The sequence below is a fragment of the Manis javanica genome, chromosome 3 (assembly GCF_040802235.1).
Source record: "Manis javanica isolate MJ-LG chromosome 3, MJ_LKY, whole genome shotgun sequence".
NCBI classification, from domain to species: Eukaryota; Metazoa; Chordata; class Mammalia; order Pholidota; family Manidae; genus Manis; species Manis javanica.
The window spans coordinates 19,353,815-19,375,129 of record NC_133158.1 but is presented as its reverse complement, the minus strand read 5'-3'; the positions used below and the strand labels follow the sequence as shown (position 1 = coordinate 19,375,129).

The 21,315-nt window shown below is 39.7% G+C and overlaps 1 protein-coding gene across 4 annotated transcripts in view; it reads left to right on the top strand.

The window, feature by feature from the left end:
* SHQ1 (SHQ1, H/ACA ribonucleoprotein assembly factor) overlaps positions 1–21,315 on the top strand; it is a 136,804-nt gene that overhangs the window by 9,886 nt on the left and 105,603 nt on the right. For all 4 annotated transcript variants that reach the window (XM_037019316.2, XM_037019314.2, XM_037019315.2 and 1 more), the window contains exons 5-7: positions 4,856–4,968; positions 11,435–11,562; positions 19,951–20,105. In XM_037019316.2, the coding sequence (XP_036875211.1) occupies positions 4,856–4,968; positions 11,435–11,562; positions 19,951–20,105 (396 nt within the window). The remainder of the gene's footprint in view (positions 1–4,855; positions 4,969–11,434; positions 11,563–19,950; positions 20,106–21,315) is intronic.

Genomic DNA, 21,315 nt, shown 5'->3' with positions numbered 1-21,315 from the left:
CACAGGATGCTGGCTTGCTGGCCCTGCCCTCCCTCAGCTGCACCAGGGACCTGAAACTGTTGTTTCTGGGAGACGTCCTAGCCAGATGTGCACACAGTTCATTTTCTGTCTGGATAGCCTGTGCCGAAACTTAAGCCTGATTTAAGTCCTACATGACCTTTTCTTGGCAGTGCCCATCTTTAAATGGCTCCAGTAACAGTGGCCGTAGCAACACTTTAGAAAAGGACTCCCTTTTGTCCTTCTGTCATGAACATTTCTTACCCTCTTTTATTCCCTTCCCTTTGGTCAAGTGATGCCTTGGACAGGTTTCTCCACCCCATGCTAACTTGGCCCTTCCATTTGCTCCGGTTCCTCTTGAGGCTGCAGTGTGAACAGGGCCATTGTGTGCGGCTGCACAGGATGAGGCAGGCCGGGCTTGTGCTACTGTGTACGTTAGTGTTGTGCAGGGTGCATGTTGCACAGCTGAATGTCAAGGCCCTGGGTCTGGGGGCAGGGCAGGGGAAGAGGAAGGATTGCTGTATCTTCCTGTTGAACACGCATTCCCGTGGGAGCAGGGACCTTGTCTGCGAGTTTATTTCTGCATCTCTAGCCTCTAGAACGGCATCTAGCCCAGAGCAGGCCTCACATACTACTTGCTGAATGAATGATTTAATACCAAATGCCAGGCACAGTGCTGGGGATCCCATGCAGAAGAAGATAGACCAGACCCCTGCCCTCATGGAATATTCTCGTGGAATATATAGAGGAATTAGATAGTAATCATGTAAACCGCAAATAAACAAGGTAATTTCAGATAGTGATGGTGAAGGTGAAGGGTGGGTGAAGGGAGAGACTGGAGGAAGTGCTTTGCCTGCAATGCCCAGAGAAGGCCCTGGAGGAGGTGACATTTGCACAGAGCCCCGAATGATGAGAAGGGCCCTCTAGATGCAGAGACTGAGAGTTGCAGAACTGCAGGCAGTCTGGTGCATGTTTGAGCCAGAAGAGGGAGGTCAGAGGTGAAGCTGAAGAGCACAGAGGCTGGTTATGAGAGTTTTGGGCTGTGGTGGGAGTCTGGGTTTATCCTGCAGTTGGTGTTCTGAAATGCCTGTGGTTACTTCAGTCCGTCTGTCCTGGGAGTGCGGAGTTATCTACAGAGACTCACAGACAGTTCCCCGTTAGTGACCTCATGTCTGGTCCAGGTGAACTAACCCAGTGGCATCTATTAATCCCTATTTTTTTCCTTTTTGTTGCTACTGGCAAGTGAGGAAAATGAAGAGCAGGGAAAATATGTACGTTCATAGGAAGTCGCCTGGTGGGTGACAGGGAGCAGCAGTGGCATCGGGAGACAGACAGACAGGAAGCACACGTGCCTGCATGGATGGTTCCCTGAGCTGGATGCCTTACTCGTATTGTTTCACTTACTCCTCACTGCAGCCTGTGGCCGTCAGAACGATGCCTCCCCTGCCCGTGAGGTCTGGAACATGTGGATATGTTACTGTACATGACAAAAGGGACTTCACAGATGTGATTGAGTTAAGGGTCTTGTCCTGGAGGTTGTCCTGGATTATCCAGGTCACAGGACCCTTATAAGAGGGAGGTAAGAGGGGCAAAGTGAATGAGGGAAGGCTGTGTGATGCCGGATGCCGGGGGAGGAGAGGTGTGTGATGTGGGGCTGCCAGCCAAGGAATGAGGACAGCTGGCCTGAGACAGGAGGGGCAAAGAAACAGGACCTCCAGAGCGGGACCAGCCCTGCCTTCACCTTCATTTTAGCCCAGTGAGACTGACTTTGGGCTTCTGCACTCCAGAACTGTGAGAGAATGCGTCTGGGTTGTGGTAAGCCTCTAAGTTTGTGGTAACTTGATAGAGCAGCAAGGGAAACTGGTGCCCAGTGCTGTGATGGAGGTGTTTCTAGACTCAATTCACAGTAAGGAAGTTGCAGTTCAGGGATGTTGCAAAGCTCAGTGGGACTGGGTTTTAAATTCAGGTTTGTCTAACTTCCAAGTCACACTTCTACACAAGTCGCTTTCAGAAGGGTGGTGTGTGTGTGTGTGTGTGTGTGTGTGTGTGACTCAAGGGTTCTGGGGGGAGGGACTTGGGTTCCACAGCAGGCCACGGCTGTCACGGTTTTCATCTAACTTAGGTAGGCCTGGGGGATACACTACAACTTACCCTCTCCCCCAAGGGCTACCTCAACTCCCTTTCCCATGTCTGTGGCAAGAGGAGCTGATTTTAGGCAGGTGAGGAAGTGGGGAGGAGTGGAAGAGCCCAGGTCACTGCTCCGAGGAGAGGTGTTTGTGGTGGATTAAACTGGAACTCTGAAAGTATTTTTCCATGGAAACATTGCTGCATGCGTGTTAATCCCTTTGTTTCATGAGTACTCTATTTCAAGTTGATTATGAGTTGAATAAACTTGTGGGCTGTCCTGAGAATCTAACTACTATTTATAATAGTGTTTCTGTAGGGAAATACATAAGTCTCCCAAAAGTAAATTGTAAAAGAACTTTTGTTGGTTTGGGGACAGCCAGTAGTCTGGAATTTGCTTAGAACTGTTAGTACTTCGAAGTATTAAGATGTTCTGGATGGGACTTCCAGAAAGTTCTCTGGGCTTTTGTGTTGTATAAGAATGCCTTGGATTGAATGTTGTTGATAGTTCTTGAGCCAACTAGATTGTGGTAGGGATGAGAGAATTTGTTTTTCAGTGCAGAAAGTTTGTGTGGGGAGTGTGTATCCTCGACTCTCCCTGACCAGTTCAGCTTGGCTCATTTCACTGTAGTGATTTTTGTCTCACTGCTGTGCACTTCGAGCCTGATTATTAGGCACTAACCTGTCGTTCCATAAATAGATCTGTCTGAACAGCTTGCCTCCACAACTCTCTACCAAGTAATTTCCCTGGATTTCTTTTCAGTTGATATTCTTTAAACTTCTCCCGGTTTCTGTATTTCTTGCTTATGGGAGGATGAGGAAAGTAAAATAGGTAACACTTTTCGGAAAATTCTGCATTGTAGAAGTTTTCTTTGCTTCCTAATTCCAGTCAAAAGAAAAGAGACCATGTGGTATCCTAGGCCATTTTCCAGATACACCTGTTTTCTGTAGGATTCCGTTTAGGAAATGGGCTCTATAGTAGTATGTGTATGTCTAAGTGAAGGCGAATACAGTTAAGTTGAATATTACTCAGGATTAGATTTTTAAATTTGTAAGTGGAAAGTCATATACATCAAAATCTGCTCATGAAGTAGAATGTAAAGGTTCGTGTATGTGTTTTATATGGTCATCTTTATCTGAGACCAGCTGAGCTAGACCATGGGAAGAATCAGAAGGCAGGTCTGTGTGTAGATGTCTGATACTGAAACCACTTTGCCTGCTAGCAGGTGAAGAAAGAAGACAGTTTAGGTGATGCAAACAAACTAACACTTCATGTTGTAGACGGTCTTCATTTGGAGAATTGCAAAATGAGGAAGGCAGGAAGCTTTTATGGGATAAAGAACAAGAACAAGAAAAATAGAAAATATCTGATTGTCTAGGGCCACATGGGCTGAGATGGAATAAGGAAGTAAGTGTAGAGCCTACGTTTGTTGGCCTCTGTGGACTGGCTGACTAGGTATACTGCATTTCTGGTCAAGCAGAGCATTTATAGGGATATGAAGTTACCTAAGTTTTGGTTTGCTGATGTGGTATGCCAGGCAGGAGCAGCTCCATCTTGGGTCTAGAAATTTATTTCAACATGCATTTAATAACTTTCCAGTCTCTAGGGTAAATGGGGAATGGGTAGAGAATTAAGTGTTCCTGTTTGCTTGCAAGGGTTTATTCTATTGTGTTTTTTATGTTAATTTTTATAGTCTTAATATATGTTAATCAATTTGTTGTAGGGATTAGATGAGGTAATTTATTATTTTTTAATTATTATTATTTTATTAAGGTATTATTGAAATATAATCTTACGAAGGTTTCACATGAGCAACATTGTGGTTACTACATTCACCCATATTATCAAGTCCCCCCCACCCCACACACCCCATTGCAGTCACTGTCCATCAGCATACTAAGATGCTATAGAGTCATTTGTCTTTGTGCTGTACTGCCTTCCCCGTTATCTACCTGTATTGTGATTGCTAATTATAATGCCTCTTATCCCCTTTTCCCTCCCCAACCTCCTTCCCTTTGGTAACTGCTAGTCCCTTCGTGGAGTCTGTGAGGCTGCTGCTGTTTTGTTCCTTCAGTTTTGCTTTGTTGTTATACTCCACAAATGAGTGAAATCATTTAGTACTTGTCTTTTTCTGCCTGGCATATTTCACTGAGCATAATACCCTCTAGCTCCATCCATGTTGTTGCTAATGGTAGGATTTGTTTTCTTCTTATGGCTGAATAATATGCCATTCTGTATATGTATCACCTCTCTTTATCCATTCATCTACTGATGGACACTTAAGTTGCTTCCATATCTTGTCTATTTTAAATAGTGCTGCAATAAACATAGGGGTGCATATGTTTTTTTGAATTTGGTATCTTGTTTTCTTTGGGCAAATTCCTGGGAGTGGAGTTACTGGGTCAAATGGTATTTCTATTTTTAGTTTTTTGAGGAACCTCCATATTGCTTTCCGCAATCGTTGAACTAATTTATATTCCCACCAACAGTGTAGGAGGGTTCTCCTTTCTCTGCATCCTAAATAAGGTAATTTATGTAAAAACTTTCTATGGGGCCTGGCAAGTAGTAAGTGTTAACAAATATTTGTTGCATTTGAATATAAGTGTTCACGGGTAGTATCATGGCTTACTGGTTCATTAGATTCTTCTGTGTTTTGTCATTTTGTGCAAAATTCTATTTTTGAATGCTGAAATAGGAGATTGCAACTGTTCTTTCTTTTCTGGGTGTTCTTAGGATGAATTGAGTGATGTTATTGATGTTAAGGATCCAGATTTCACCCCTGCAGCTGAACGAAGGCAGAAGCGCCTGGCTGCAGAGCTGGACAAATTTGATCCTGATCATTATCTGTAAGTATTTGAGTTTTTTGAGGTTTATATAATTTACTTGACATTTATTTTAAAAATGTCTTTTAAACTATGCTAGGTGTGTGCGTTTTAGATTCTGAAAATCAGTGATGTTTCAAAACCTTAACTGACATTTGAATTAACATTTGTTAATTGTTATACCTCTGTGATCTTTTTAGATATTGCTTCTTAGTAGTCATTCCAGCAATGGAGAACTCTTTTAATATACTTCTTTGAGTTTTTTTTCTTGCCAGGCTTAACAACAGAACAGTGCATTCATGAGAATATTAGCGGTTCTTTTCAGTAGGTTTTTTTGTTGTGATAAATGTGGTTAATGGCATGTATAAATGGAAATCTGTTTCAATTATTTCTTTAAGAATTTGAATCTATGTGTACTAAATGTAGATGTACAGACCCAGGGATTTCCCAACACTCTTCATCCACTAGCATCCCTCATCAAGGATCTCTTTCCAATTAACAAGTAACAATTCATTACAGTAGGGTATAAATGAAATCTGATTTTAAGTTTTAACTCTATTTCCCACCTGCATTAATTGTGTCTTTAGCCATAATGCATCTCTCAGGCTTATATTTGCCCAAAGGAAGTTACGTAATTATTGGATAGGTAAATAATCCCTTAAGGGGGATTTTGATGTTGCTCATTGACCAAGACAATGGCACGTCTTTCAAGGAAGCTGTTGTCCCCTGGCCTTTGTGGGTACTTGGCTCTCAGAGTATGTGAGTCACACGCTGTGGTAGACCTCCATTAGTGTTCCTTCTGAGCTCTGGGTCAACAATTTTGAAGCTGTTATATATGCAGCTATAATCATCATATTCCCTTATATTTTTATAGTGCTTTCAGCTTATCAGGTGCTCTCCTGTGATTATTTAATTCAGTTTTCACAACAGCTGAAGAAAGGAGGTTAAGGGACTTGCACAAGGTCACACTGCTACTAAGTGGCTTGTCCCGGATTTGAAGAGTCTTTCCATTTGTCATTTTGTATTTCCTTTTCATGTACACTATTTGAGTTTAACTGCTGTTGCTCTTGTGATTAATATTCTATCTCCTGTGACACAGTGGGAGACTAATTGGAATGACAGAAATATATCTTATGATGTGCAAATGCATTAAGTGATGTGCAGTGATAAATGGTTGAACTATTTAACATCCTAAGGGAGAGGTGGGGGAAGGGGCAGAGTATGTTATATTTTGGAGGACATCTGAGAGATTCAAGTCCATTTACATTGCCATTTCTAATTACCTTTGTATCTCCAGTTGCGGTTTTAAAGGTCCACTGAAGAGTAATTTGAAGAAACCTATTTAAAGTCATGCTGAATATTTAAAGTGGGAATTTCATTGTCAGCAAATTTCATGGGCAAGCATGAAAACAGAAAGAGCTTTGCTGAAATTTCAAGAGGGAGGGAGCTTAATCAGAACAACTGCCTATCTTTCCTCTTCTGCAACTGGAAGAATAACTCCATGGCCTGAGAGAATTTGGAAATTGGAATTTATAGTCAACAGCGAGATATTATTACATGCAGCCCTCATGTTTCTCCATCATCTCTGTTTTCCAGAAGCTCATTTTCTCTAACAGCATGCATGAGCTGTTCTTTCCGTTTCTCAAGAAGAGCTAGGTCTTCTTACGGGAGGGATTTAACATTTGGTCATGGGCAGATCAGAGAGTGGGATTTATGAGGTGGAGGCTCTTTGTAACTTTTCTGGTAGTGGTAAGACTTTGGCTAATTGTAATTTTTCTGTTGCTCATTCCTTATTATTTATATAAGTGGACATACCCAAAAATGTTAAGGTTTAATGAAGTGCAGGTAAAATTCTTAAATTTTCAATTAAGCGTTTTTTTAGTTCAGGGCTTTTCTTGTTTTTAATGGTTATCGCAGAAGAAGGAAAGGTTTACTTTAAATTCTTAGCTACCATGTGGACAACACATTGCATGTATTATACATTCATATATATCAATGTAATATATACATTCTATATTACATTTTATAATTACATTATAGTGCAGTCATATAATATATGACATTTTCAAGTTGTTTGACGTGCTGGCAACGTGTCCTCATGTTGTCCTCATGTTGTCAGGTTTTTTGGGAGCTTAAGGAAAATTAATTTTAATGTCACCCTGAAGTAGAAGAACAGTGAGGTAAATTGATTATATAGAAAAATGTATATATTTCAAAGCCATGTAGAAGTGACTTTTCAGTATTATTTTTTTTCAATTCATTGTTGTAAAGTCTATATGTAATATATGATTCACAAACATTTAGTGTTTTTGATTATCCATTTTTGCCACCTGTAATTCCTTTTGGATATTATTTTACACTCCAAATGTGTTGATGGCATCTTGAAATATTGAGTAGTCTTTCCTTTTTTGCTTATTATAGCTAAGTTTTCATATTTCTCTTGCTGAGAGCATTTTTTTTTCCCTTCCCAGGCAAATTGTTTTTTAATTGTTGGCTTATTTTTTACCATAATCAGTTCATAAAATCTTGCTTATTTCCTTCTTTGGGAGACTACCAAAGAGTTTAGTGAACATTCTTAATACCTGTGAGATAAGAAAAGGGACGAAAGTGATTGTAAGGGATTTGAGGTGCCATTTTAACTTGCAACTTCTCAGTGCTGTGAATTTGTTAAAGGGGTTGTTATTCTGATGGGCTTATGGATTCACTGAGGAGCTGCTAAGACAACAGGTAATATTTATAAGGCTGAGAAGATCATTTGCTGCCAAGACACTCTGTGCTCAAAACAGCAAGCTTAGGAAAAAGCATCAATAACATTTCATTTATTCCTCCTTCCATGTGTGTACTTATTTTTTCACCAAATAAATACGTGTTTGAATGAACCGTGTGCCAGGCAGTGTTGCAGATGATGAAGATAGCGTGGAGTGTAACGAGGCCGCTGCGCTCCTCATGCTTCCCCAGGAGCTCGATTTGGATGAGTGCTGGGAAGAAAAGCCAGGTTGTGAAGGGTTTGAGGAGCGACTGGACTCTCCCGACTCCTCAGTTTTATTATGTACAATATCAAACTTCTTAAGTTACTTGCAAAGTTTTTCTGAATTTCCTACTTGGCAGAGTGCCTCATTTTTTACCTAGTAACTGTCAAAGTGCTCCCGACCCCCATGTGTCTCTTTTGAGCATCAAATAATGTCTAGCTGCCTATTGGACAGATCTCTGTTGTACCCTCTCTGAACTATTTCCATTGATTTCTGGCCCTCTTGTGCATCTGGCTTCATGTGGCAGTGTCCTAACTGCTTCATTTCCATCTCTTCCTCCAGCCTGGACTTCTGCATATTCATCAGCCGTAACACCACCAGAATGATGTCTTAATAGTGAAGATGAACATCTTAAAACTTTACCGGATTCTCGTTAGCGTGGCATAGAAAGTTCTCTGTGATCTTGACCCTGTCTGCCTCTGTAGCTTTTTTGCCATTCCCCACCCGCGTTTTCTACTGCAGCAGTTGTCCACCTGTACCACACAGTTGCTCACACACTTTTTACCCATGATGTTCCTTTGGCAGCTGTTTTCTCCCCTGTCCTACCTTGCTTGAATAACTTTTACTCATCTTCTGTGACTGGGCTCCACTGTCACCCCCGGCACCCTCCCTCCCAGGGTGGCAGAGGAAGTGCTCCCAGGTCATAGCTCATCTGGTCTGTACGTAGTTCTGTGTTTGTGTCTGTGGCTCCGGTTTAACCATGGAGTCCTGAAGGGGTGAGTCCTGCTGGTCTTTATCTCCCTTGTGCTGTATGCAGAGGACATTCATTTAATTGCTCGTTGAATTAATGGCCCTTAAAAACTTGAAAAGAATTTATTGAAAATAACTTATTCTGGAAAGTAGAACATTAGTCAGCCTCAGATCTTATTCACAAAACTCTTAAATTGTGCACAGTGTAAACAATAAGCCCTCACAATTTAGATTTCTGGGACTGTGGCAGTGAGATTTTATCCAAGAGAATCACTTAAATATGTTGAGATTTTGAGGTCGGGGAGAAGGCTTGGAGATGGTGAGATAACATTTTACAAAGACATGTTTTTTCCCATCCCTTTCCTCCTGGGGAAAAAAACCAGTGTGTTTTCACATGGGCTCTTTTTCCCTTGCCTTAAATATCCCCGGTGCTCCTGTGCCCAAGGCCCTTTTCTCTTGTTTTGCCAGTTCTCCCTGGGTGATTCTGTCCTTTTCTCTGGCCTCAGTAACTGTCTAAATGCTCACGACCCCCATGTGTCTCTTGAGTGTCAGATTTGTATGTCTAACTGCCTATTGGACAGGTCTCTGTTTGTGTATCCTACAGGGACACTTCCACCTCAGCCTGTTTTGAGCAGAAGCCATTATATGTCTAGTCATGTTGGCGTCCTGTGTTCCTGTTTCAACAAAGGGCACTGTTTTCCCCTGAATTGTTGATCTTGGGCATCGGCCTTGACTCCTGTTCGGCTTCCTTGACTCCTACATCCTGGGTATTGTAGCTTCTAAGTGCAGGTCAGATCCATCCACTTTGCTCTGTGTCCACGGCGACTTGTCCTTTTCTAGGACACCACTATTTTTGTTCCTTCAGGCTTGTTCCTTTAAACTGCTTTCCAGTGAGAGTGATGTTCGATGTGTCTTTTATGTAAAAGCTTTTAAGCATTCAGTTGTTCTTAGGAATAAAAATAAACTAGATTTTTTGAACAGGGCTTATAAGGTTATCACCACAACATATCATTTTCAACTGGTTTTCAACTTTTTTTTTTCTTTTCTTAAATGTGTCTTCTAGTTACCTAGCCTTTGCTAACTATTCTTTCAACCCAGAATACTCTCTCCCACCCCTATTAACCTAAGTAACTCTTACTTACCGTTCAAGTGTTGCCCTTGCTCTTCACTCCAGGGATCTTCCTTGTCACCCCAATTTCGTTTTATTGCGAATTCTTGTACTGGTACATCAGAGCACCTACAACATACTGTAATTCTTTGGCTCTCCCACGAGACTGGACGTTCCGTCGGTCTAGGACTGTGCCTTGTCAGCAGTGTGACCCAGTGCCCAACGTGGAGCTGGGAACACGGCACAAAGTCAGTACTTTTCATTGACTCCTTTAGTATTTTAGCCATTTACTCTTGTTGGTGATCAGTTTTGAAATTTATTTCCTAGAAAGAGTTCACATCCCAATTTGTGGAGGAAAGGTTATAGGAGAAACTCAACTCAGAAGAGTTTTCCTTTTAAAGGGAAAGAGAGCTAATAAAAGAGACTTAGCAGGATTAATTTATAAAATAACTGCTTCATCCTAGTCTTACATGCTTGGTGCACCTGACAAAAATTAATACTGAGAATTACTATTTCAAGTAATTGCTATTCAGTTTTGTCCAATATGTATTTTATTTCCTCAAGCTTAAAAACAGAGTGTTTATACTGGTGAATAGCTTGGATTCTGGAGTAAGATTTATGTGGGTCCAAATCCTGGCCATACTTCCTAGTGGTTCTGTGACTTTGCCCGTAATACACAACTTTTCTGACCCTCAGATTCCACCCATGTAAAATAGTATCCCCTGCTCGTGGGGCTGGTGTGAGGATGCAAGGAAATAATGGATGGAAAGCACTTAGTGTGAAAGGAATGTCATAAAACTGTTGGGTGGAAAGTCCAGTTTATCAAAACAACAAATTCCTTGACTGTCTAATTCACGGAATTATTGAAGAGTTTTTCACTGTGAGGTATACTTTCTGTCATTCTTTTCCCAAGAACACAGTTTCCAGCTTCGAATGCATGATAGCATAATACCTGAATGTGTCCTCTAATTTCTGACGAGTGTCCTGCAACAGTATGTTTTGAATGTAGCAGTAATTCAAGTTAAAACTGAGAAAGGAGAGGAAAATATATTTTCTGTTCTCTGCAAAGGTTAGTTTTATCTCTTCCAGTAGTTTTAAGTTAAGGGGTTATTTAGATTGGCATAGCTAAATTAAATTGTATCTTGGTAGATAGTATGAATTGCACATGCTAAAAAGTGATGTGTCTTGTGTAGCCTCTTTGCTGGATATGCTGTATCCTGAATTTTCCTATTCATGTGCTTATTTTTCTTTCCTGGTGTTGTTAGAAGATTCTTTCCTTTATTGTAACCTTTCCAAAATCTGTGTTGCTTAGAAATGTAGCCCAAGTGCGGGGCTCCTGTCCACTGTGTATTCGAACTTGGTTCTTTGCACGCACTGTAATACATGGGGTGGGGCTTTAGGAGAGGGCTGATCTTCTCTGTACCTTCTGCTTAAAGAGATGAGAAATGTTCATAGCCCTGTAGCCAGATGCTTCTTATCATTTTATGGTGATTAGTAACCGCAAGGGAAGTAGAACACTGCTCAGTCTCTCCTGGAAATAAACTTTGAATCAACAATCTGTATTTTTAGTGCAAATGTAATGAGTTAAGATAACATTAAAAAAAATGAAAACCAGCCCACTTCTATGTAACTAGCCCATTCAATCTTTTTCCCCCCATCCCAGAGCTGACTTTTTTGAAGATGAGGCTGTTAAACAGGTTTTGAAGTATAATCCTTGGTGGACTGATATCCATTCGAAAATGATGGCCTCTTTGGGAAAGAGTCAGGAGCAAGAAAATCCTGCTGCGTTAGGTAAGAAACTCAAAATGAGGTGCATTTGCTTATTGTCTCCTTGTTATTAAGCACACAGGTGTAATTGTCTCATGGAGTGAAGTATGGTTTGCTAATAACTGGAAATGAGGTGTTCCTCCTGGACTAGAAAACACCACTCAATAATTAGATTTACTTATCTTGGAAATATCTTTTGAAGTATGTTTTACTTCTGAACCATTGGGGTCCTTTTTAAATTATTTATTTATTTTTTAGTAAATTTAGGGATGTTAGCACACAGGACGTCTGCTGCTGTTGAATAATCTGCCTGAGCAATCTGAACATTCTCTGCAGTAAACCTATTTGAGTATTCACAGTGGTGGGAAAAGACCCCGTTTTCATTCCCTTTGTGTGATGAATGAATCTGATATATCTTCTTTAGTTTTTTCACAAGTGGTTTAGGTGGAAGCTGGAATAGTTATCCTTTTATCTGTTTCCTTGTACCTTACAGAGAGCAGGTGGACCAGTTTTTACCAACGAAAGCTGAGCTAGGGGTTTTATGAGCCACAGGAAATGACTGTACCATATTTTACATTCAGCCAAATGTTATCCATAAAGAGTCCTTTCTTACGTGGTCATTTGAGTACACCTTCTCTAAATGGGAGGTCTGTGTATTAAGTCTGTAAATTAGAATTACAACTGTGTGCAGATGGATGAAGTATAGAAGGCCTGTGTTTTCTGTCATCCTGATTTGGCTTTTATTTCTATATTAAAAATAAAATTTCAGTGTTTAAAGGAAAAGAATACACACACGCACACACCTATACCTTCATACATTACATGGAGTAAGACTCACCACACCACAGATTCCTCTTCCTGAAAGTAATCACTATTAACACTTTTGGGGTATTTTTACTGCATGTACCTACATCTGATTATTTGCCATGAGAAATTTATACCTATAGATTCATATACACTCTGTTCTTAAGTTGCTTTTGTAGTATGTGTTGTGTGTCCTCTATATCAGCATGTGGGGCTCTACCTGAACTTTTAATGACTGCCTAGTATTCTGTTGTGTGTTTGTGTCATGACTGATGGACACTGGGGCTTTTTAGTCCTGATGAACATTGGGGTTGCTTCATTTCCTGCAGTCACCTTCCTTGACCACTCAATCTGAAGTAGTGACATCTCTCTACTGCATAACATCTCTTACTGCAAAGCAGTGCAGTAAGTCATCATTTGCTCTGTTTCCAGTGTCTAGCATAGTGTCCGGTCTATAACTACTCAATAAATGTTCATAGAATGAATAATATTACAGTCAATATTTTTGTACTTAGAGTTTAGGTGATTTCCACTGGATTGAAAAATAGCTGCCGTAATCTTGAAGAATTGACTGTATGATACAATACTCACTTATAAATAATAACTCTTGTTACATTGTTTTCAGCAAATCCTATTTCATTTTGGTTTAAGAATCTTTCATCCTTCCTACATGATCTAGACAGATTCTCAGATAGGGATTGCTAACACAATTTAGATAATTAACTGCATTTGCTATGTAGATCTGCTCAGAAAGTTTGCATGAACTTAAGTTACCCAGGCTAACGAGTGGGTTGAAGCGGTCTCCCCAATTTAGTATGCTACTTTAACAAGGTGGTGAGGGAAGAAATTGGTGGTTGTGTAGTTAAGTTTTCTGCCCACCAGGGTGAGCTAGTTGCCCTAAAAATCAAGGGAAGGCATTGCCTTTGATTTAAATTCTGACTTGTGGCACTTTGATCACTTGTAGCTTGTTCCAGGTCCTGTTTTCTGTGAGAGCCATGCTCTGAGCGGGTTCTTTGTGTAGAATTTTAACAGAAGATTCAGCTAGGCCATCCCTGTAACCACTGGCCCTCCTGACCTTTGATCTTCACATGACCCATGGCATTTGTCAGATTGGGGCTTCCGGAACATAGCGCAGCTAGTATGGCGGTTCATTCTAAAAATCACCTTTAACAACAGCAAAGGCATGTGGTCCAGGGCAGAAGAATTTCAGCTCTGTGTTGTGTAGAAAGTACCTCTTCTAAATGTGCCAAGTATGTAGGGTTAAGGACAGGATATAAGCTGAATATGGGGCTCAGGGTTTAACAGCGTGCTTTGCCACAGGCTAGCGGTGTGATCTTGCAGCTTTGCTGGGTTGCCGTGGATCCCCCATACCTGCCTCACAGTTGTGCTGATTGAATGAGATGATGAACTCAAAATCCCTAGTGTATTGTAAATGTTAGAAATTATTATTCTGGTAAAATCAATAGCATTCAAGCCAGGAACTGAATGGCTTGTCTGTGAAATGAAAATTTTTGTGCATTAGCCAAGCTTTAAGGGGAAATTCTTTGTTAACAAGATTTTTCTTTCTTTCGTTTTTGTGTTTCTTCTTGTTCAAATATTTGAGACACCCACAATTGAAGGAATAAATTGAAGTGTGTCGAACCAGAATAAAATATGGGCGAGAAGAAGTAAAGCGAGAAATACATGTTAAAATTCTGTTTACTCAAGGAGCTCACTGCTGCTGTAATTTGCCCTCCTCTCCCTCCTTCCTGGCTGTGTCACCACGGTGCGGTGTGGGCGCCTTTCACGCTCCCTCATCCAACGTGGCCAGGCAGATAGTACAGGGCAGGTGAGGGACACCTTTGATACATTCTCATCATAAGATATTAAGCTGGATTGTTTTGAATACAGATGGTGCACTTTCTTCCCTTCTTTGCCTTGGTTATGATTCTTGTCATTTTTATTGTAGTCCTGAGTTACAACATGGAGACTTTGATTGACATCTTCAGTTTTGTGATGATCTCAGAATTTCTCCCCAGAGGCTTGTAAGTGGAAGTGTTAAGTGCTGTGCTCCCCCGTGCTCGGTCTCATGGGGATGGACTCAGCACATCTCCCATGTCATCTTCCAGTGGTCAGTCTCAGTCCGAGAGTCTTGGCACATAATTGCTTGGTGTGACCCCACGTAACACCTAACAGGCATTGAACTTCCTAGCAGGGACGTCCTGTTGGGCACCAGTGAGCTCGTCAGTGTTTGTAGAGCCAACTGCCAATGTCAGCTTTGGACGTCGTAGCACTGCAGGGCTACCCACTGAGGCTGAAGGTTTGAATGCAGAGCCTTTTCTTCTGCTTACCTTCATCTGGTTCCAGAAAGCGTACAATGTAATAGGCAGATTTGCATTTCTCTGAGAGCAGCCCGATGAGGGCTGATTTAATTGTTGACCCACAGAAGACAGGGATATTTGGGAGGGGAATTTAGAGAGAAGGGAAGATGGAAAAGTAACAAAAGTAAAAAATGTACCAAGTGAAGTGAGACAGTCACTTGCCATTTTCATGGGAGCCCCTTTGCAGTCCTTCAGCGTATCGATGGAGTTTTTCATGTTGGGGGGTGGTCCTGGGCCATTTGCGTCAATGCTAGGGCACCAGTTTCTTCCCCAAATGTATTGAGCTTTCCACAGGCTTTGTTTGGCTGTAGATTATTTATGGAAGCATAATTAACTGAAATGTTGTGAACTGTGTAGCAAAGCTGCTTGGTAGTGTAGCTAAGTCATACAAATGCTTGACGAATGTTACTCGTGGTGGCAGTCCTCCAAGTATTGTTGGCCCTGCCTCTGTAGTTATTTCTGGTGCTGCTGCTGGGTTAGACCTGATTGTGTGCAAACGACCCCAAGTTCCCCTTTGGGTGATATGATTTACAGCTCTAATGCTAAAGGCCTTAGGGAGCTCAGACTTTTGGTTTCTTTAGTGATTTCCTGGTTTGTTGTTATTGTTATTTCTTATCTCTGGTTTCTTCGCTTGAATTTCAGAATTGAAATATGTTTGTCTATTATTAGCAAACTACTTAGGCCAAAATGAAACTTAAAAATACTCAGAAAAAGGTGGTGGTGTTTTAAAGAATGGCTCGGGGCACTAGGAGTACATTCAGGTCAGCTTTTCGTATGTATACATACAGCCCTGGAAAGTGTCTTAGTGGAAGCATTTACATGTGGATAATGTAACATCACAACGCAGAGCTCCCAGACCAGCCTTTACAAACCATTCTACGTGTATGGGTGTGATCACTTAAATATGAAGGAATAAGCATGTAGCTGAGCTGGTGTGTTGTTAAACAGTTCTGGCATGCTTATCTTGTGATTTAGAATTATGTGGAAGCAGAAGTCTTTATTAGTCAACTAGGACGTAAAGGCTTTCCTCTAGTGAGATAATATCATCATGAACACCTGGCACTTTGCTATTAGGTAAATTAACGAACATCTCAAAAACTGTACCTAGGGGAATCCTGTCTCAAACCTTCTTCCTAAATACTGGGTCTTAAAATACTCTGTTAAGTACACTTTTCTTCATGGAATAAGTATCTTAATTCTTACACTTTCCTTAAATCAGATCCCTTTAGGTGAACTGAGAGCTTCTGTTTAAATTAAGGGGATCTTCATAGGAGCCCTTTAATGAGGTAGTCAACACCCAGTTTATCTGTCCTGTTAATTTCAGTTTTAAATGTCAGTCTTTAAAGAATGCTTCATCCGACACCTACCTGCAGTAAGTTTAAAACTGTACACATTTTTTTATTTTGCTGGCCAGCAAATTCAATAAATGCATTTCCATAGTTGTTGTTTATGTAAGCAGTACTTGTGCAAATACATGTCTTTATTCTTTTCATATTTTTCTAAATGTAGGATTTCTAACATAGTTGAAAAAATAATTATATAAATAAATTTCAAAACCTTTTTTTTGTCCTAAGTATATTTTAATGATAATGGATTATTGCTTTTAGTAATTTCAAATTAGTGTATTTAAGATGTTTTTCTCCTAGAGGACAGGCTGCAGAACTGCTGGAAGGAAAGCTTTGAAACAAAAATAAAGCTTAAGTCTCCTAAGAGAGGCCAGAAGTGAGTTGGGAAACTATGTGAAAAGGAGCCATCAGGTGTGAGTAATCATGTATCTTCCTTCTGGCTTTGGTCCAGTTGTGATGAGCAGAAGGGCTGTCTTTTGTTGAGCAGCGATGGAAAGAGGCTGGGTAGCTAGCTATCTAGAAAGTAGTTTGGGAATATTAAAAAGGCATTTTAATAATTTTTGGTCTCTGAAAAGGTGTCAAAGGCAGCAGGTGTCTTTTTTTTAAGTCTTTCTCCCTTAAGAGGCTTCCTGCATTAGAGCTGGGCACCTGAGCACTTAGCTGGTGACTACATTTCCTTTCCTTCTATGCCACTGGGTGTGGCCATGGGACTGAGTCCTGGATGATGGAAAGTGAGTGGATGTGTTATGTACACTTTCTGGATCAAATCTTTAGAAAGAAGGTTCTTGCTGCCCTCTTACTCCTTTTTCCTGTTGGTTACAAAATGACAAAAATGTGGAGCTGCTGTGATGGACCATAGATGGAGTCCTAGGATGGAGATGCTGATGCGCTGCCAGGTGTGCATCATCCCTCAAGATGGTAGCGTGTGGGAGAAACTTCTCTTTTATTTAAGCCACTGTATTTGGGGGTCTGGTTGTGACAACAGTTTAAGTGTATTATTTGTATATATCATTTAAATATAGCAAATAGTTCTAAAACCTTGAGAAAAAGGCTTGAAAGTAATTTTGTCATTCCTTTGATGTGAAGTATTAGAACTGGAAAGCTGAATGCTCCTCTCTACTAGGCTTAAAATCTTTGTAAGTGAATTTGAAAGTTATTGACAGGGCATGGAGAATGAAAGATTACTTTGAAGGTAAGAGACTGAGAATACTTTTGTTTAGAGGTCACTTAATATATGTAGATGCTTAAGTTTTTTTAAAAATCGCTATCAAGTAGTAGGCCATGTTTTACTTATACTAGCTGAGAACTGAATACATCTGTGTTGTTAGCTGTTTCTCTTCCTGTAAATCTTGCTTTAAAACAAGATTTGACTGTATATGTATTTTACATACATAGTATGGTAATGAGGAACTTATAATGCTCTTGTTAATGTGAGAAGACATATACTTTAGCATAGCGTGTAATTTGTAAATTGTAGACATCAAGGAAACAGAAGGAACTACAGTCTTACACCTTACCCATGTAGACACAAAGTTGTTTTTTTTTAATCAGTAGCATTTAAGTATTTTAGCTTTTTGTGTCTGGCTAGCCAGCATTTGGTAAGGTGGTTGATAGATATAAAAAAATACTTTTCTCTCTCCTGTCAATAACTTGTTACAAGTGGGGAAAAATATTGTATTTGCCAGTGGCAAAAACAAAACGCTTGTAAGTAATTTTTAGCAAGAAAAGCAACAGATCTATTTGACAAAGTTGGTGGTTCAATACAGTGGGGAAAGATGGATCATTGAACAAACTGTGCTGGCACAATTAACTCTTCATCTGGAATTAAATGAAATCTTAAAACATATGAAAAAATAACTTCCAGATGGAGTAAAGACTTAAAATTAAAAAAAAAGAAACAGTAAATCTTAAAGCAATGCTGAGAGACTTCATGTACAATTTGGGAGTTGGTGAAACCTTTCAGAGCCTGTTAAGTCCAGAATGTGTTAAAAAAAAAACACCAAATTTGGCAACACAAAAAAATAAGTATTTCAGTAGTAAAAGATCCCATAAACAAAGTCAACAGAGAGTCAGTAGATTTGAAGAGATGCCTAGAGTTCATATAGACAGCGTTCTTAAAAATTGGACAAGACAAGCCATCCAATAGAAAAAATTGGGCAGAACACATTTAAATGGGTAATGTTCAAAAGAGTAAATCCAAATTGCCAGCATCCCTATGAAATAATGCTCAAAGGTCAGCAATTAGAGAAACATCAGCCGAAGTAACAGTGATATGTCATTGTATCAGAGTCAGGCATGACTTATCTGGGTCCTCTGCTCGGGGTCCTCCAAGGCTGTAGACAAATATGACAATCTTTCTTTTTCTTTTTTAAAATAGGTATTGGTAGCTATGTTCCTTTCTGGAGCTCAGAGTCCTTTTCCAGACTCATATGAGGGTTTGCAGAATTCCATTGCTACATCTGTAGAACATAGAACCCGCTGCATTCTTGCTGGCTGTCAGGTGGGGATACCCTCAGATCTTAGCGGCCCCCCCATTTCCTTGCCATGTGGTCCTCTTACCTCTTATTTCTTGGCATCTTATTTCTTCAGAACCAGCAGGTGAGTGTCTGGCTCCGGTCGGCTCACAGTGGACCATAACCACGACAGTGACTGTACAATCACTGTGTCTGTAGTCTTTTGGAGAGAAGCAAGTCACAGGTTCTGCTCAAACTCACATGACATGGCTCACTGGGGGAGTCATCTTAGAACCTTCCTCCCAAGTCACTTCCTATCTGTTAAACTGGAAACCATAAAAAAAAATATCTGCTATTACATTTATTGCTGGGAAGGGGTGAGAGATGTGTGGGAAACAAAACTTCTATCCATGATCCTTAGAAAGAAGGGTTGTAGCCTTTAACCTTTTAAAAAACAGATAAACTTTTCAACCCAGTAAATTTGTTTTTGGAAATCCATTTTATGGAAATAACATCTCTAGTATCCAAAAACATATGACAAGGACATTTACTGCAGCATTATTAACGGTGGGAGAAAGCTGGAAGCAAAGCTAATGCCCATCAGTAGGGGGAGTGGTTGGACAGAGCATGCTACACCGTGGAATATTCTACTCCTTTATAAAAATCAGCTAAGTACCAATTGACTTAGAGGGATTTGCCAGAGTGTTGAGTGAGATAGGGTAGATGGACAAAAATGATCCAATTCTTTGGGGGGAAAAGGTATAAGCTCCCTTGTATGCATGTTTGCTTGTCTGTATTATATTACATGGTTGTAGAGAAAAATCTGAAATGATATTATATTTTTAAGGAGGGGCAGACTAGTTGAAAATCGAGGGTGACAAGCAAAAGAAGGAAAATAGACTCTCAAAAAGAAACATCCTCTGTTCACAGTCTAATAAGTGTGATGTGGTCACATTTGTGTATTTAGGTAAAACTTTGTTTCTTTGTGTAAAAAATATTAAAAAATAAATCCAGTGCCCTTAAAATTGACTAATACATGGGAATATTCCCATTTTTTTGTATAGAACTTAAAAAATGGGTAATGAATATCTGTAGAATGCTTTGTTTAGCCATTATGTGTTTTCTGTTGTCAAAATGTATTGTCTTAATTTTAAAGTCAATTAAGTAGCATTTAGATGCTTTGATTACAGAATAGTGTAGCAAAAAAACTAGGCAGTCTAGACATAAGAGTTAAAAAAAAAAGTAGGTATTGTTTAGACATTTCTCCTTCATTTAGCTCTACAGTTTGAGCAAATGCATAGCCTTTATACACCTGTGAAGTCCAGTTAAAAAGTTATTTCTATATTCAGAGTTAGAGAGTTGCTTTTTCAGTTTCTATAATAACCAAAGTTCTGAAAAATCTTCCATAAAATAATGGAACATCTAATATTTAAATACATTTTCTTCTAGTGTCTTTTTCTGAAGAAGAGAAATATCAGCTGCGAAAATTTGTCAATAAATCTTACTTGCTGGACAAGGGAGCCCATCGTCATGTATACTACAGTTTGATTGATATCCTCCTGGCATATTGCTATGAAACTCGAGTCACCGAAGGGGAGCAGAATGTAAGTGCACATGTGTCTGTGCATGTTGGCACAGACGACTCTGTACTCAGTAAGCTGTATAAAGGCGTCAGACCTCCTGTCGAGAGCCAGACCTGTTATGTTGAGTTTTTTAGGAGGTGCTTCAGGCAGGCGTGCGTGTGTGGGTTGGTGGTGGGTACCAACATGAAAGCATACTGCTTATTCATCTTTTCCTCTTCTCTCTGGGCATCAGACTATACCAAAGCAGAGCAGGGGAGTGAACCTGAGGGTTAAAAAAAGGAGGATATCCTGAGATCTCATCTCTTTAGGAGATGACTTGGCCAAGTAAAAGGACTGTTGCCACCTGACACTTGACATTGGCAAGGGATAAACATTACCAGAACCATGTGTATTCTTTCTCTGAGCTGTCAAGACACAGAATTTTACAAAAACCTGGATCTGAACATTTATCTGCAGGTGTCCCTCAATTTATATAGTATGTATGCTTCTGAAATATATGTAGATCAGATTTTTAAAAACCTGAATTCTTTTTTGCTCTTTAGAGAAATCCTGTTGTAAAAGTAAATCCTTTTGTAAAGTGCATTATTTCTTAAATTATCTTTTTTAATAATAGATTAAATAACAGATCTTATTGTATCTTTTCTTAAGCTACATTTGATTTTGTATAAATTTCTCACCTATATCACATTGTATATTTAAAAAAACACCTGGAAAACCAAAAAAAAAGTCTTTCCAGCTAATTAATGCTTCCCTGCAGCTGTTTATAATTGTCCTTGCTCAAAGGTTATTTTTGAGCTGATGATATGCTTTCCATTTTTTAAATTATGTAAGTAATTCATATCATTATAAAGGAAAATACACACATGAAGAAAATAATAAGACTTCCTATAATTTCAGCCATCAAAAATAGCCAAGGTGATGTATTTCTTCCAGTCTTCTTTGGGCACATGTATGTATGTATATTTACATTGGGTCATAATGTATATTCCTTTGTTTAATCTGCTTTTGTCACTCCACATCATAGCATTAACACAGGATTAGGATTACAATTAGATATGTGCCAGAGTTTTGTTATGATTCTGAACATTTCAAAGGTGACTATTGAGATTTGCATTTGATTCCAGAATGAGTATTAATGAGTTTATCAAGGGCATACTATAGCTGAAAATGGTGTCTGTTTCTACTTATCTTTTAAGGGTACTATAATTGGAGAAAATGTTTTCTTTGACAA